Source organism: Triturus cristatus, chromosome 10, assembly GCF_964204655.1.
Source record: "Triturus cristatus chromosome 10, aTriCri1.1, whole genome shotgun sequence".
NCBI classification, from domain to species: domain Eukaryota; kingdom Metazoa; phylum Chordata; class Amphibia; order Caudata; family Salamandridae; genus Triturus; species Triturus cristatus.
The window spans coordinates 451,412,409-451,430,304 of NC_140593.1; the positions used below are offsets into that span (position 1 = coordinate 451,412,409).

At 38.6% G+C, this 17,896-nt stretch overlaps 1 protein-coding gene across 2 annotated transcripts in view; it reads right to left on the reverse strand.

The window, feature by feature from the left end:
• Positions 1–3,519: 3,519 nt before the first annotated feature.
• Positions 3,520–17,896, reverse strand: part of NRP1 (neuropilin 1) — a 230,756-nt gene continuing 216,379 nt past the window's right edge. For both annotated transcript variants that reach the window (XM_085631861.1, XM_085631860.1), the window contains exons 16-19: positions 12,212–12,483; positions 10,037–10,133; positions 8,001–8,063; positions 3,520–7,259 (exon numbers count right to left, since the gene is read on the reverse strand). In XM_085631861.1, the coding sequence (XP_085487987.1) occupies positions 6,973–7,259; positions 8,001–8,063; positions 10,037–10,133; positions 12,212–12,483 (719 nt within the window). In that variant the 3' untranslated portion in view covers positions 3,520–6,972. The remainder of the gene's footprint in view (positions 7,260–8,000; positions 8,064–10,036; positions 10,134–12,211; positions 12,484–17,896) is intronic.

A 17,896-nucleotide genomic window follows, 5' to 3' on the forward strand; every position in this document is an offset into this window, starting at 1 on the left:
AACTATAACATCCCATTACCCATTTTTTGTGTGAATATCATGGATGTGTGTGTGTGAGTAATTGTGTGAGTGGCAGTGCAGATTTTTGAGTGAGTGGTTTTGTAAGTCTGGGAGTGGGAGATGGAGTAGCTGTATAGGTGTGTGAATGGGTGAGTGTGTGATTGTGTGGGTGTGTGAGTTGGTTTGTGAGTGGCTGTGTGAGTGTGAGTGGGTATGTGAGTAGTTTTGTGGGTCTGTAAGTGGGTGTTTGAGTGGCTGTATGTGTGTGTGAATGGGTATATGAGTAGCTGTGTGGGTCTGTGAATGGGTGTGTGAGTGGTTTTGTGGATGTATGAGTGGTTGTGTAAGTGGGTGTGAGAGTGTGTGTGTATGTAGGTGTGTGGGTCTGTGAGTGGGTGCATGTGTTTTTTTAATTGGGGTCTGAATACGTGGATCCGCCGTGGAGCACACAGTGGGTCATGCTGAGCACCGCAGTGGATCCACAGATTCTCATGTGCTAATTTTTGGACAATTTCTTGCCCATAAGGGGTCCCTCAAGGACCCCTCCATCAGTCCCACTAGGAAGTACCACTATGGTGCAAGTGTGCCTGCGTTGGCGCTAGGCATCTAAATTAGCACCAGCACAGAGGGAAACGCAAGGCTGCGCCGTATTCTTGTAAATATAGTGCAGCCCTGCGTTCCAGAAGTGGCTCTGTGCAGCATTAAGGAGGCTATGCCGCGCTCCACCACTTCTTTGTAAATATGCCCGAGGGCCTGAGTTATGGATTGTGAAGCTGAACATAACCTGTGAATTTCGATGGCTTTTCTGTTCTAGTTGTTCGTGTGTCTGCTTTAAGTGTTTCTGAAATCTAAATCATTTCTAAGATCTAAGCTTTTTCTAAGTTCTAGATTGTTCTTGAGGGGCCTATTAATTTGAAAATCGTTTTCAGATATAAGCCGTTTTTCTGGGTCACAGATGGTCTTTATTATTCCAAAATTTAATGAGTTTCTCAAATTAAAGGAGTTTTCTGTTTGTTTCCTGGGAGTGCATTACCTGAATATGCAAATTTTAGTTGCAGTTTAGCGTGTTTTCGTTGATGTAAGCTACAGAGTAATTAGAAGATGCTCTAAAGATGCTTCTCAATGGAAAATTGTTCAAAGTTGTAGGTGTTTTTGAATCTATGATGTCTTTTGAGTTTGAGTCGGAGTTGTCTTTTGAGTTTGATGTATATCTGAAATCTAAGAGGTGTTAAATTTATTTATTGCACTTTTCTAGGCACAGTTTCTACAACTCTATGGACTTTTCTCAATCTTAACTGTTATCAGGATTTTTACATTTACAGTAACCTTCTTTCCACTATGATGGTCACCTGTCTTGTAGCTAAGGAGGGACTACTAAGCCCATTTACAAATGAAAAGCAATGCTTTTGCAAGGACAGTACCAGGAGCCAATTGAAAAGATGGGCATGAAATGGGCAGAGCTTGTATGCCTGCCCATCCAGCAACTTCAAGACCCGGATACTCTTCTTTCTTTCTCCTGAGCATCTGGCTGGGCTAAAGATGGAAGCATCATAAGGATGTTTCAACCTTTAAAGAATCAGACATTATGGAAATGCTTAAGAAAAAATCAAACACAAAAGTATCTACTAGTTCGATAATAAAAGATGCCAGGTAATCAAAAATCTAGCTTAACTTCCAAACTGAATATTAGAGGTCAGAAAACAAATTATAAAAAATCTCAGCAAAAACCAACACTGTTAAAGATGGTCGATTTGAAAAGGCCACCAACATTTTCAGAGTCCAAAAAGATCCCAATTATTTGAGCGCAAAAAGAGTAAAAGTTTAGAAGGCAAAAGAAGGGCTTCATGAGGCACAAATAAATCTGTCATTTCAAACATATATAGTCAAAAAAGAGCAATAGAAGAAACTGATCAGGTGGAGAAATCTCAGGAATATTTATTTATTATAAAGGTTTCATCAGCTCCTTCTGAAGAAGTAGTGGAGGGGGAAAACAAATAGTCTCAAGGCCTTCTAGAGGAGCATTTTTGTGAGGACCATCAGCTACAGGAGGTGGTAGAAGAGTTAATACAATACTATCCCGAAGAATATGGAACAAGGAGAGCTGCTTACTCAAGAGGGGAAAATCATCCCTACCTCATGTTTAAAGTCGGCCCTAGATTTCTCTGACACAGGCAGCCAAAAGAACCGGTTCAGTAGTCAGAAGACATAAATGACTGTGCATTTCTGGTTTTAATAGTCAAAAGCAACCCACACTTGTATTTCAGAAACTTTTTCTTCTTTTTATTTGAAGACGCTTGATAAAACACAGGCACACAGCTGTGTGCCTGTGTTTTATCAAGCGTCTTCAAATAAAAAGAAGAAAAACTTTCTGAAATACAAGTGTGGTTTGCTTTTGACTATTGATAGAGTGCACCTTCCCTTTTTTCTTATGGATCTTTATGTGTAATTAGCATCTTTCAACAGCAGATGCTGGAAGACGTTGCACTCATCCTAAAACGTATGATTAATGGAATTTAAGTGCTTGACCAAGGTCGGCTGTTGGTTGCTTTATTGTCACATTTCTGGTTTTAAACCTGAAGTTCAGTTCAGGCTTATTTCATAAATAGCTCATTGGATGGTGAACACCTCTTCAGAAAACCACTTGATGAAATGCTAAAACAAATCAAAGAAAGAAGATGTAACAACAAAAGCAATGGATACTTTAAAGAGTAGGGTCAGATACAGAAGTGGAAACTCAGCCCAAAGAACGCTGATGAGTACACAAACATGCTCCCAACAGGAATATGACCATCAACACATTCTTAATGGACAGTAATCACCTTTAGCCCATGGAAACAAGGGAAGAAGTCACAGGCTCAATGATCATTTTGTGCTAGACAAGAGTTAAGCCTGAAATGACTCTGCTTCCACCTTTAAGTGACATGTGTTTCACTTCTTTGACCACACCAGACCAATCAGGGGATATCTGATGTTTTATCACAATCAAAAGACCCTGTATATTGTGAAAAAGGATCAAGGAGCAACATTCAAATCACATCCACCAATATATGAACCAGGATCAGCCGTCCCAGGAAGATGCACATCCTTCTGCTGATAGGGGACGTGCTGTTAGCTTTAATTAGCAAACTATGCACATCCAAGGCAGACAATATATGCTCTTGAAGCTCAAGCATCCATTAGATGTCTGTAACATTTTAATTTATGTGTCTACTTATTCTTGTTAACAATCCTTATGTTTTAAATCCATGATCATTGCATGCACTTGTTGGTAATGTCATCTGTAAAAAATCTAACTAAATTTGTGAGCTTTAGCGAGACTACTTTGTGAAAATTTTCTGATCATTAATTAATGGAAATTAAAATCTTCCATGAAAGGGGAGCATGGATGAATATTATTCCTATAGTTTGGACTTCATCATTCCTGTCTTGAATCTTTGTGCATTTATAATATTGTAAATACCAGCCCAATCTGTTAAAAATAATATATACGTAAGACAAAAGAAATGGTGTAACTAATGATGAATTTTTATGAAAATGTTTTATTCAACTGTATCTTTGGAATGTAGTAGTCATAGTTTGGAATTAAATTACAGTTCGGTTCTATGTGATCTTATGCTACTCAATGTCTGAGAATACAAATGTGATTTAAAGTTAAGGCTTCGCTGTTCATCTTAAAACAACAATTTACAAGTGTCATTGTCATAGAAAATAAAAATTTCTGTAAAAAAATTTGCACAAAAGTTTATGATGGTACAAAACATGAAGCAATAATATATCAGTAAAATGAACTCATTTTACTCCAGAATGATTTTTTTTTAAGTTTATCAATAAAGAAAAAATATGTTATTTTACATTTTTAAAATTATGAAACAATCTAAAACAATATAAACAAAACGATTTGTAACACTGCTTTTACAAATTATTAACTTTATAAACATATAATATTTTAAATATAATTATCAGTGCAAGATTTTTTATATTTAAAGTTGCAGTATCATTTTTCATTGCTGATTGGTTGACCCCTTAGAAGAATTTCTTATGTATAGTGCTATAATCATATTGCAACATCTCAAAAGAAGAGGGGCCACAGGATGCAATTGCAAACTTGTACTGATTGAGAATAGTGGCTTATACAACCTAAAACCCAAAAGGCCCTAATTTATAAGGTTTTTTGTTGACTCAAGAGAATATTAAACCACATTAAGCTAGGAGACAAGGGTTTGGTCTTGGCTTAAAACATCATTTAGAATTCCTTTAGGTTTTGAGACAATTATGAAACTCATTTTCTGCATAAGAAATGTTTAAGATTGTCTTAAGCGGTGGAAAAACTTTTCCAAATGAGGCTATATTCGCCAGCATAAGAGAGTCTTAAGAATGTCTTAAACTATGGGAAATCTTTGATAAACCAGTCTCAAAGTTCCCAAGCAAAGTTTCAAGTTTGTTGCATATATTGTCATTCAGCGTCCTAAGTCTGTTCAAAGAGTGCTCAATAAATAAGACAATGAATCAGAGTTGCGAAAGACCACTATCTAAAATTGAAGTGAGTCCATATAATCAAGAGATACCTTGAACTTCACAGTGGTTATATTTTTAATTCTTGATGTTTAACTGCACTGTGTTGACAATATATAGATGTTCTGTTACAATCGTATAATGACATTCACAAGTATCCTTATATATTTTTTGAGTCTTCCAATTAGAGAGCTATTTGTGATTAGGATATTAGGACCAGCTGGAAGGATGTACACACTTGTCCTTGCACACTAGAAATGGTTTTCTGTTTCATTTCAGAACCTGAAATTGATGCAACGCAATGCACGCCTTCCCCTGCCTTTCTAAAACACTTCCTATTTGTCTATATATGCATTTAATAAATTAACAAAGAAAAAATGTACAGCTAATAAAAGTAAGGTAGAAAGTGAAGAACAAAAACATGTTTGTCCCATAGTCACTGCGGCCACCGGAGACTGTAGTTGCTGTGATTCACTAGTTTCTTGTATTTACACTATACAACCACTGATGTCTGTTCACAAAGCAAGCATCTAAGAAATAAGTATTGCAATACAGCGTTGACCTAGTCTTGCTCAAATGTTTCCAACGTATTATTAAAAATATAATTCTCCTTACAAGAGAAAGTTCTGTATACTTCAAATATATCATTCTCATAGACTTGCTTCAGACTTGCAGCACAACTTACATCTGCCGCAAGAAACACACCGTTGGTCTGAAATGGATTACAATTGGCTGCGCTAGTTTTTATTAACGCGCATCACAAGGAGGCTATGATTATTCCAGGATCAGCGGCAGTATAATCGGGTGTGACTTGAAGCCTAGAAGAAGTCCTCATTTGTTAGTACTCTGAGATGATTCTGACTTTTTGGAAGAATGCCCATTCGCGAGAATACTGCATCCCTTAGTGTCTCCATAGAGTGGTTCATGTCCAGTGGCTGTGTGCTCTCTCTATCCCATTTATATGTGGTCCTGTCAATGAGCAGTTAAAGAAACATTTAGCTCTCTAAGACTATTGTTATACCATTGTTTTGGGGAAACAACTGGTTTACTTGATAGGAGAGACCTATAAATGCTTAGCTTTTACATTCTATTACATTCTGATGTTGAAGTAAAATAAATGTATTTCTGCTTTGGAACTTAAAGTGTGAAATAACTCACTTTGTGTCCTCGGAAATCTTATTTTATCAATCATTTTTGCAGTAAAATCAGTATGACGTGCATTGTGGAAAAATGATACTGTCACTTTAAGCTGCTAGCAAGAGACCCAAAGTTAGACTTTTGTGGGCAAAGTTCGATTTTCCCTTATTTTCATTTGAACATGGACGGGGAATATTAACTAGATCCATTGTCATTACGATCAGCGATTAAAAGCTGCAGTGTCCTCTCCCCTTGATTATGGCAAATACTTCGGTGATCTACTCAGAGTAAGTAGACATCTGAAAATACATTCTATATGAAAGAACATGAAAAGGAGATATTGCAGCTTTATACAAAAAGATAACAAAATGACATCCAACATAACACAAAGAGCAAGATTCTAGAGCCAGGATGACAAATCTCCAGTAGCCCTTACCTTCCGTAGGCCACCTATATACGAGACGTATATTTTCATTTTAGCCACCAGAATACAATTATAGACAAGGAGGGCTTTTACAGAATAGCGCGTCTGCAGTCATTATAAACACAATCGAATGCAGTACAAACACAAAAAGGCACTTGAGAGGACATACACTAGCCAGTGCCAAGAACATTTTCTCAAGGGCAGGCAGTACACTCTATTGCCTGTTGTGTCTGTCGGTGGTGCTTTATATGTTCTGGATGGAATAGACAAGCACGGTGGGTAGAACAACACTGAAAGAAAACATCAATAAACTTTATACAGCTTGATTCACAGAGCCAACAAATTCTATTGGTACTGATGCTACAGTACTTCAAGGACACCCTAACCCTTTATTGCCTATGCACAAGACCAGCAATTATGCACAAACACAGGTAAAGGAGTCTGCGAGCTGGCTGCTACTCCTGTTGCTTCGGGGCACTGACCCACAGGGCAGCATATCCCTCTACAGGAGCCCCTCAGATACACTTTTTGACAGCATAGTGGATTTGTACACTGAAAAAGCACCCACAGGAGAGAAACAAAACAAAACATAACAGTAAAGGGTGGGGGGGGTGGGTACAAACTATAAGTCAATCATACTTGGTCTCAACACCAGCATTAGATTATTCAGAAACAAAACCAACTGAAGAAGCTGACTGTACATGATTCGGATTATAACATAGTGTCCATGTTTAGCGATTATATTCACTGAAGCTCCTGAGAAAAGCTTGGCTCAACGTCGATCAACGCACTCCTTTAAGCCTGTACAGTAAAATATTAGCCGTCCCCACAGCGCAAACATTGTGTCCTTCCATTTCGATGCTTGGAAACTTCATTGCTCATTTCACAATTTCACACCTTCATGCTTCTGAATAAGTATTCTGTGTGTTCAGTTTTTCTTTTTTTAACTTAACACCATCCACAAGTTCAAAATTGTAGTTTTCCAGAGCAGACAAATTTCTTTCTGACATTCCATTATGCCAACAGGCACAGTACAGGACGACTCCACAGATGGCTCCCAAAAGGACCCCCAGTGCGCTCATAGCTATGATCGTTATGAGAATGGGATCCAGCGTCTTGAGTACATTGCCCGGCTTTTTAGAGATGTCCTCAGTGAACTCATTATCCACGTATTTTGGAGTAAACTCTGAATATAAACAGAGAAATTGGTGGATGAGGATTAATAGTTACAGAAATATGCTAACATACGCATGTGATTGCTGTTTGGTGAATTACTCTCTTAGGATATGATTTGAGAAAGTCTCCAAGCAAAAGTCAGAAATCTACTTCCAGAGGTTCCCTACCTGTTTTGGAGTTTCACAAAGAATCACCAAGACAGCCAGAAGCACTTGTGGAAATCTACATGAGACCACAGTATGATTGCTTGTCAAAGTTTACACAAGATATTTTTGCACAAGGTGGACAACTATCATGAGCAAATCATGTGGAAATTTGAATTTGCTGATTAGATTGTTTTCCTTTAAGAGGAAATATTTTTCACTTGGATAAACAATTTGCTCCAAAGAAGGTTCTTTGTGGTGTAATGTCTGTCTAATCAAGAAAGTTGGACATGAAATGGATATCCAAGCAGCATATTAAGAGCAATATGACAAAGTCACAGCAGTGAAAGAGCAAACATGTGAAGAAGAACAAACACACTGCCAGTTAATAACAAATAAGTAAAATCATTCAACATGCATTTGTTGCAAAATTTATCAGAGCACTAACACTTTCTAAACGTTGTTATGGTTGTCTTCAACTAATATTCCCATAATAATAGAAAACGTTTTTAAACTGTTGCTAGTCCAGAAATGTTCCTACACAAATCACCACTCACGCAAAATATGGTATGGTTCAACAGCAAAGAAAAACACCTTACTGCACCTACCTGTTTCATTAATTTCAGAGTTGTATTGCTTTATTTCATTGTTCATATCAGTTTGTTGTGCATCTAAATAAGAAAACATAATATGTTTATAATTAAACAGTCAAATTATGGTTTAATATGTACAATGCTTAGTTCCAGGCTCTTTTTTAAGAAACCTTAGGTGACGGTGGGAAGAATAGAGTATGAACTATATCTACTAGGAAGGACCACACACAGCACAAAACCAACTTTGGTTTGGGAACTGGAGGCTAACGATTAGGGGCCTAAATGAGTATTGCGTGGATGTTCCGATTTATTAAATATGTTTTGAATCTACTTCCGTGTTAGATAGCTTATCTAACAATACATCTTTGCTCCTTAAATTCAAGCCAGAGTGGTATTTTTGACTTCTTTTAACCGACAAAGAAAATACATTTTAACATTAGAATGTGGCAAAGTCTGACAACTTCATAGATTCACTATTGACAGTATTTATAGAAGGTGTACAAAAAGGGGTGGTTAGAACTTTGGAAAGTATGTTAATCTTGTATCATACAAAGGTAATTTTGTATGTATTTTCTTTATCAGGTTTTTCCAAACAGGTTGTTATGAGCAATCTAATGGATTGTTGCACGCAATCTATAATCCTCATTGTTGTCTTAATTTGCTTAAATATGTTTGGCGTCTGTATAATTGGATGAATATAATTGATTAATATAGCATACTGGAAACGTTGTTTTGCTAGAATCTATTGCTTTTACTTATAAAAATCTAAGCACACTATTAAATATTATTATTAATATATAGCACATTCAAATTATCTCTCTGTTGTTAAAGTCCTGTCTTATTTTCCGTTGTCTGACTTTTATTTTGCTGGAAATTATGCCCATGTTTAATTAATTTGCATGAAAACCTCAACAAACAAAAAAATGACATAATCTATTAACAAATTATTCTGGAAATTTTGCAGCTCGGACAAGGCGACAGAGAAGCATCCCTAAACGTATTTCCCATTACAAAATACATTCCGAGAGTTTGGGGAAGAGAGACTGCAGTTCCTAAGTACTACTGACAGCGGTATTGACTACAGGTCAAACCTTCAATGATTACCCGCATGGCCTTCTATGTTCTGTAGATACTGCAGGCATGAATAATGGGTGTGGGGCGTGCCCAAAGGCAATTTCTTCTGTCCAGTACCAGCAGTGATGATGTCATAATTGACGCTGAATTTAGTGTCACTAGTGGTGTAATTTGGCATGTAACAAGTGAGTTCTGCACAGTCTATTGGAGGGCTGTGATCCCACAGCTGACCACAACTGGCACATTTTAGGTATTTTAAAGTTGTATAATATAACCATACCTACCCTTAAATGGAGTTGTTGAAATATGAATGCCATGGTACCCCTAGTATTTACTGAGATGGTCGCCTATAAAAATTTAATGTTCAGTCTTAATAGAGCTTGCCCCCTCTTGTACTGTAGTGCACGTATCTGCTAATAATGTATGTTCATAATTTATAATGACAGCTATCTGCTGTAGATTCAAACATGGATAAAATGGCTGTTGCTATCTACTGGCACGCAAAAAAGAATAAATAGCGCTCTATAGTACAATGTTCTTCAGTGAACTGGGCATATGGTGCAATATTAAGGTACAACAGAAAACATTAAATAAGCACCATTGATTCCTGTTAGTGCACCAGTTACTTATAGGTGTGGGCATAATTGATCATGTACAATTACCCAGAAATTCAGCGAGATTATGCAGAATTACGCAAGAAGAGTTATTCTGCATTTAGTTTATAATGGATGCAAGAAAGCATTTTGCGCTAAGAAAATAGCTCTAAATGTAACACAACATAAACAGCAGCTCGAGCAGCTGTTCCAGCTCACTGAATTTACTCTTGCTGAAGGATTTTTTCTCCCCGAAATTACATATGTTAGCAAGCCTAATCGTGTAACTACTGGTAATTCCACATCAAAGAATAACATTGAATTATCAAAATTACTCTGATTACTCCAGCGTAATTGAAATTCCAACCAGGCCTAGTTACTTACCTCTGCAATCGCTGGGTGAAATGTGGTTGGCTATATTGATGTCATCAACTGCGATACCGCCAGCATTTCCTTTTCCAATTTCACCTTCAACAATCACCTATGGAAACAGATGAAAGTAACGTTTTGTTGAAACTGTTGTGCAATGTGCAATAGGTCTAGTTGAATTAATGGTTTAAGAAATACTACTATATATAAAATATATTGACAGAGTATGATGAAACAATATTTTGTAGACACTTGTGGCCCAACTCTCAATGTTTTCCCTCTGGGAAGGTGTGACATACATGATGAATCTCTGGGACATCACAGGCTGCAGTAGGAATATGAAGGCTTCTAAGTTGTCAAATAATTTATTTCTGCTGTTTGGATCATAAAGCTGGATACATGGAGATTTCTGAAAAAAGCAGGTTTTATTTTTTTCTGATTATATTTACTCTTAGTGTGGATGATCACACTTATGTTCTGTGGGCAGAGTTTTTAAACTGCAAGCTTTCCCTACAATTGGAGCTTACGTATATGAGAAAGGTTTATAGATGAACGCAGTTAAAGATATGAAGGTAATTCGTGCATAAGAGATCCATATGTATGTTCTATCATCTCATCATTTATTTATTACAACAGCTTTATTTGCAAAAGCTAAGCCATTTAAGAAGGATCTTCTGTTTTCTTGGAATACAGCACATGTAATACAGCAAACCATCAATCTTGTGCTCTCTAGACTGAACTGAGTAAACTTGGGAAGATTAATTCCTTCTGCGTAAACCAAAAAGGGTTTCAAAGTTAGCCAAAGGACTTTGCATACATGTGCCTCGTAGGGACCACACTCTGACAGCATTACGAGCTGTACACTTATTACCAGTCACCAGGTGGATATCTTTTCAAATTATCTGCCTCATTCTGAGGGCTATAAATGGCATATTCCCTTTGGGTGACAGTTTTTTGCGCTATATAAATACGCGATACAATACAATACAATATTCCCTTCTTTCTGCAATACAGATGCTAGGTATACACGCCCAGAAGGCCCAGGAGCCATATATCCCAATATAAAATGCAAATAAATTGATATCTTGACATGTCCGAAAGTGTGCCTTGAAGGCTCTCCTTTAAGTTAAACCTTGGAATTCAGAACCATTGTGAATAGAAACAATTTGAGTGTCATTTACTAAGTATTTGCAACTGCACTTGAGTGGAACAAAGCAACCCAAAGTATTATGTTAATTTAAATACCATTATAAAAGCCAGTTGCCGCAGGATGAGATTGTACAGTGCCATACAAGCTTCAGCAAAACCCTTAGTAAATAACACTTTTTGTGACCATCTGTTCGTCACAAGGGACTAACCCTCCACCAGCTAAACCACAGGGTTACAACTTAGAAATAAATAAAGCTAGTTTTCCCATCACCTGCTGATGTTAACTTTACCTTAACCTGTACACAACACTTGATCTTGCTCATTGCAAAGGATAACAGATAAAAGATGCTGCCATTGCACCTCTGCTTTGATTTCAAAGCCTACTGACATCCTCACTGGACTTCATTACCAATACTCATATCCTTATACATAAGTTCTTCTATTTCTGTTTATAGTTTTGACACCAGTCGATCCCTCATCTAACATCTGCCAATGCCTGCCTCCTAAGTATGTCTAGTGTTCGCCACCAGTCTTTCTGTATGAACATCTAGACTTAGACATGTGGGACCTTTAGTACTATCACAACCACCTAATTTATTTTTAAGTCAGCCATACTCACTATACCATGAACCCTGGAAGAGTGTAGCTTACCCTCTCTCATCAAAGATCCTAGTCTGCTAACTTTTTTAACAACAGAATCATCCACCCTAATCACTAGCTTCACCTCTCATCAAGGTAACATGATGATTCTCAAAACAACCATACGTATGTGCAGTGTCCGTGTACACGTCTCTTAGCAGTTCTAGAAGCCTCACACATGACGTCAAATACTCGCCACGTAAGCCTCCCTTCAATTGCACATTCTCCCAACCATGCATGCATTCTATGACCTGCAATCAATGGGACAAGATCAAAAAAAGCACTACAAGCCCGTATCAGTGGTGGATAAATGCTACAATACCAATGTGACAGTTATCATCTCTAAGTTATATGAATCATTGACATAGATAGCAATCAACAAATAACATGTAACCACGTTACCTGGTAATGTTTCAAAGTCTTGTGAAGCAGGACGCGTCCTTCCTTCCAGTGGCCCCCTTGATTACCAGTCACTGTCCACAGAAGCTGGTCAAATTCTTCAGGTTTCTGGTACCTCAGTTTGACACTGAGGGTACCCACGTGGCTTCCGTACATGAGATACCAGAATGTCATGCAATGTGCTGCATTCTCAGAGGAAACCATAGGGCTCACTAGACGTGCAAATTTACCCCTTTGCTTCTCATCAGCCGCAGAGTAAATGAAATTTCCATCTCCTGCCAAAACAAAAACACTGTGTTAGAAAAGGGGAATATTTTTTCTATTGACAGCAGTGATAATTTAGAAATGTTATACATTTAATATTCCATCTTTTTAGCTTCAACTGGACTGCGCTGAACTACATGCTGTGTAGGTACAGTGATGATTTACAAAGCAAGCTTTGTGATTATGTGTCACTTGGGTCTGTTTCCTCTACATGCACTGTAGCCATGTAGCTTTTCTAACCTTTGCTGCTGATCTTGTTTTTAATTGTCTGTGCTCAACAGATGGCTACATCTGATTGTGGTGAGCTGTGCCCAGCCACCCTGGGCTCGCTCACAGTTGGAACAGATGGAGATCACTAGGCAATTCTGAAAAACTTCAATGCCTTCCATCGGGAATTCGGGAACACCATGATCATGTACAGCTCATTGCCCACCAATAGCAGGGGTACAAAAGGCCACAGCCAAGGAAGTTGTAATGGGACAAAGGAGATGAGAGCTAAAGTGAGACTGTGATTCAGACACATGTCATCTGAAACCATGATTGATAGAGAGTGAGGAGAAATTGACTCAAGGCTGTTAGTGGCTGGCAGGCTGTGCAGTTTTGTGCCTGATATGTTTACATTAAAATGCAGTGTTTTATAATAAATACAACTCAATGGGAAGGAAATTATTCTTCATAACAAATATTTGTTAGTTTGTTGGAGGTCCTTCCCTCATCCAGTTCTACAATAGGACCCTTCTTTAAAAATCCTTTGTTTACATGTAAACTAATTTAGAAAATAATGATACCAATATAGTTGGAAATAAATGGAACAAAACCTAAAAGAATTAGTTGTAAATCAACAGGACAAATATAGGGGCATATTTACAATGAAGTGATGGAGTGTGGAGTTAGCCTTCCTGGCTTAAGCCACATTCCGCCACTTCATAAACTCAGGGCTGCACCATATTTACAAGAATATGGTGCATCCCTCCGTTTCCCCCTGAGCTGGCGCTAAACTTAGCTGCCTAGCGCCAATGCAGGCACCCTTGCACATAATGCAAGGGTGTCTTCGTTGAGGGGAAGATTGTTTATGTGCAGGAAGGTCTCCTTTCCTGCACATAAACAATATTTAAATGACGTTTTATAACTTTTATGTGTGCTGCTTAGTGCAGCACACATAGAAGTTGTAAAATGGCAATAATTTTTTTGATTATCTATGTGCAGGAAGGGACACTTTCCTGCACATAAACAACAAGCATTAAAATGCAATAGGTCTCGTCTTTCATTAAGTTAAAACCATTTGCTTTGCTATACAATACAATTAGCAAAGCAAATGACTTTAACGTAATCAAAGGTGATACCTATTGCATTTTCAATGCTTGTTTCTACTGAAGTCAAATCGGGTCTCGCGTTATTCGTATGAAATGCATTTGTTAAGTATTCGGACAGGCATAAGTCATAAAAGCATTATTTGATAAGAAGTAATAATTGTCTGAACTATTCCACGATGGCGTCCAAACAACGATTCCAAAATGACCTCACCTTACCGCACTGCCCTACAGACTACCATGCTACCGTTCCAAGATGGCCGCCACCCTCTTTTCCATGATGGCCCCGTATCCTTTCAAACAATTGAGCAAACCTCCATCCAAATAATAATGAGAGCATTTCATTCTGGTGGCCGTGTTAGGGGAGCAGATATCAATGCAACATGTATCTCCTCCCGTAGACATTGGTGATTTACCAGCCTGTCATAGAACCTGCGACGCTCACACTCGGGAAGTCATTTCTGGAGCGTCGAAGGTTGCTATGGTGACAGCAATACAAGATGTCTGTGAAACCATGAGAAGCCAAAACGAGGGACCTGTCCAAGAATCGGGTGAGAACTACAGCATTTTCCTTTTCAAAGGAACACTAAAACGTATTCACGGGAAGTCATTTCTGGAGCGTTGAAGGTTGCTATGGTGACAGCGATACAAGATGTCTGTGAAACCATGAGAAGCCAAAACGAGGGACATGTCCAAGAATCGGGTGAGAACTACAGCATTTTCCTTTTCAAAGGAACACTAAAACTTATTCACCAAATAAATGTAGTACATTTTCCCTCAAAACCCAGGCTACTCTTCACAGCCCATTCGAGAAGCACTAATTACCCAATAAACACAGCCACCCATGGCGTTTAAAAGGTCATCATTCAGTTTAAAAAACAAGCGCTCGGCAGGCAGCCTATGACGTTTACTTTTGGCATTTTCGCCCGTCCCACTTGGACGAGCTCGCCTGCTTTCCTTCTGAAGTAAAAGCTTTCTTAAGTAAAAGCTTTCTTATCTTTATGGGGCCATGTGTTTGGCCCCATAAAGATAAGAAACCTTTTACTTCAGAAGGAAAGCAGGCAAGCCCGTCCAAGTGGGACGGGCGAAAAAGCCGAATGAAAATGTCATGAACAGCTCTTTTCCAATGGCTGGCCACCGTTTAGCAAAAACGGTGACATCAGCCAATGGAAAAGAGGGCGGGGCTTAATGCCCTTTACAGAAAATACACCATATCATTAAATCTCGCCAGCGAGACTGCGCATGTGCGCAGCCTACGCCAGGCGAGACCTAAGAAATGGCAATTTGCTGTTTCTATGTGTGCTGCACAACGCAGCACACATGGAAACAACAAAAAATGAGGAGAAATAAAGCATTTCTCTTTGTTTCCGATGGTTAAGACCAGATTTTCCCTGGCCTTAATGTTGGTGCTGCCTCCTATTTACGCCACCCTTGTAATTAGGGGGCAGCGTCAAAATCAATGGGTGTTGAGGTGGAACGCCCACTGCACCACTGATTGCCGTCCCCTTTTCATGCTAAGTACAACGTGAAAGGGTGGCTTATTTACGAGGCAGTGTTAATGTGGCTTAACGCTGCCTTGTGAATGAGGTGAAGCCCCTATCGCCATCACGTCACTGAAAGTGACGCTGTGGTGGCGATAGGGGCTTGTAAATATGCCCCAAAGTGTGTCAAAGCATTTTTTCAGTCTGAGTCTATAACACTTAGGAAATTTGATTAAGTGAAAATTGGTCCATGTAGTGTGATATCTTTGAGATCATGTAGCCAGTCTTCAAATATGTCCCTCATGAAGTCTTAATGCATTCATCCTAAACAACGTGCAGCCAAATGTCTGAAAGGTTTCTGCAGAAACACAGTAAGGATTAGTCAGAGTGACTGCTCCATATGAGGAAGACATTTGTGATGAACTACTGCAGAATGCATGGGACATCCTAGAACAGGGGTGACGGCTTTGTTGTATGATCCCTTACCATCATAATAGGTCCCCTCATCCATAACCAGGAAAAGGAGGCCAAACATGCACACTGTGACTCTTGGAGACTTTAGGGTGCTAAGTCACGAAATTTGGCTAATTGTGCTGTAGGATAAAAGAGAGAGGTCTGCTGTCAGAAGTAGGACTTTGTAAGTTAAATACAGCTATCTAGAGGAACTGTTGCAGTGTGCCACTGACGTGACTCCGGGCATAGTAATGTTAGAAGCTGTGTTAAGCTCTGTCTCTTTTCGCCGCATGTGGAGTGTGCCTGGAGTGTGCCTAAGTTGGTGGCCAAATTCCCTAGGGATTTGCAGTGCACATAGGGTGTCAAACTATACTGTATTTTGAACCCCTATTTTATGAAAAAAATGCCCATGGTCTGCATCTAAGATGTTCTAAAGTTACCATTGTTACCCTGAATCAAAGAACGAACGGTTGAAATTTTGAAAGGTAGTTTGCCAGAACAGCTTTGTAAATATGAATTTAAGCCGTAAATAACAGTAATGTTTTCTGGTTGATTAAGCAGAAGAGAGATGTGACACCTCTGAAATTCTAAAATGCAAATCAGTCGATTGCAAAACAGTCTGAAACCAGTTTAAACGGCTCCTCTAGCCTCCGTACACACCTACAGCAAACAGAAATAAATAAAAAGGGACACTTAATTTCTAAACCAGCACTTACTGCAATCTTAACATTTCGGCCAATTAAGTAGACCTATTAAAGAGATAAAAATCGAGTAGCTATGCCAAATATTTTCTACTTGATATTGAATCTACATGGGCCATGAAAGAATCCAATGATCCAACTATCGCAAAATCAGTGACCTATTGACATGGTTTGTGAATTATATCAGTGATTCAACCGTGGGCTATGAAATGACTGGGATAAAGCCTTTACAATGCTGCCTTTACCACGCAATATCTTTACCACAAATACTTCACAACGCAATAACTTTACCATGCATATGCCTTTACCACGAAAGGTATGTATATCTAAGGCAAGTGTGTGTGTGTAAAATATACAGTTTAGGGGGTGGGGCACGGTATTTTTAAGGTTATGGGGTGGGTAGAGGTATGAGTGGTAAGGGTATTGTTAGGGTTTAGAGGTGTGTAATGGTATTGGGTGGTAATGGTATTTTTAGTGTTTGGGGTGAATAGCAGTATAGGGTGGTAAGGATATTGTAAGGGTTTAGGTGTGGGTAAGGGTATAAGGTATGAAGGGTATTTTTAGGGTTTAGGGGTGGGGGAGTGTATAGGGGCAAGAGTATTTTAAGGGTTTAGGAGTGGGTAGGGGTATAGGGTGGTAAGAGTATTTTAGGGCTTGGGGTTAAAGGTATAGGGTGATAAAAGTATTATTAGGGTTTAGGGGTGGGTAAGGTCATAGAGTGGTGAAAGTAATTTTAAAAGGGGTGTTGGGAAGTTTCATCCAATTAAAAAACATTTAATTTAGTTTTTTTTAATGAGGTGGAGGTTGGGGGGCTTCCTCCCTTCACAAAATTAATTCAAACACACACATATTTATATTTGAGTTTGACTTACCTCAAATTTACTTACCATGCATGGTAAAGACATGCATGGTAAAGACATATGCGTGGTAAAGACATGCGTTGTAATTGCATTGAGTAGTAGAGGCAATTAGTTGTAAAGGTATTGTAGTAAAGGCATACGTGGTAAAAGCATGCATTTTAAAGTCCTAGAACCGAAATAACCCACTGATCTACACGTGCCATGAAATAATCCTGCAATTCAGCTACCTGGACCATGAAACAATACAGTGACACAAATGCATGTACACAAAACAATCCAGAGATCGACTACATGGGCCGTGAAATAACGCAGGGTTCCAACTACACCAGATGCAAAATAATCAGCATCATGGACACTTCTTTGATAATGATGTACATAACTGTTTATGGTTCCATGTAATAATGCTGACAATGTCAGTTCTCATAGAGTAAGGGCGAGTCAACACAACTGCCAGTCGTCAACATAGATACAGTTATATGTAGTATTATAGGGCAGTTATTTCTGATTTGTCTCGCTTAACAACGCAATAAAATTATTATTGACGTGGCCCTTGGCCTTTTGTTTAGTCGAAAAAGCAGCTCTCCGTGAGTAATGTGTGAGGGATGGAATGGCAAGCAAA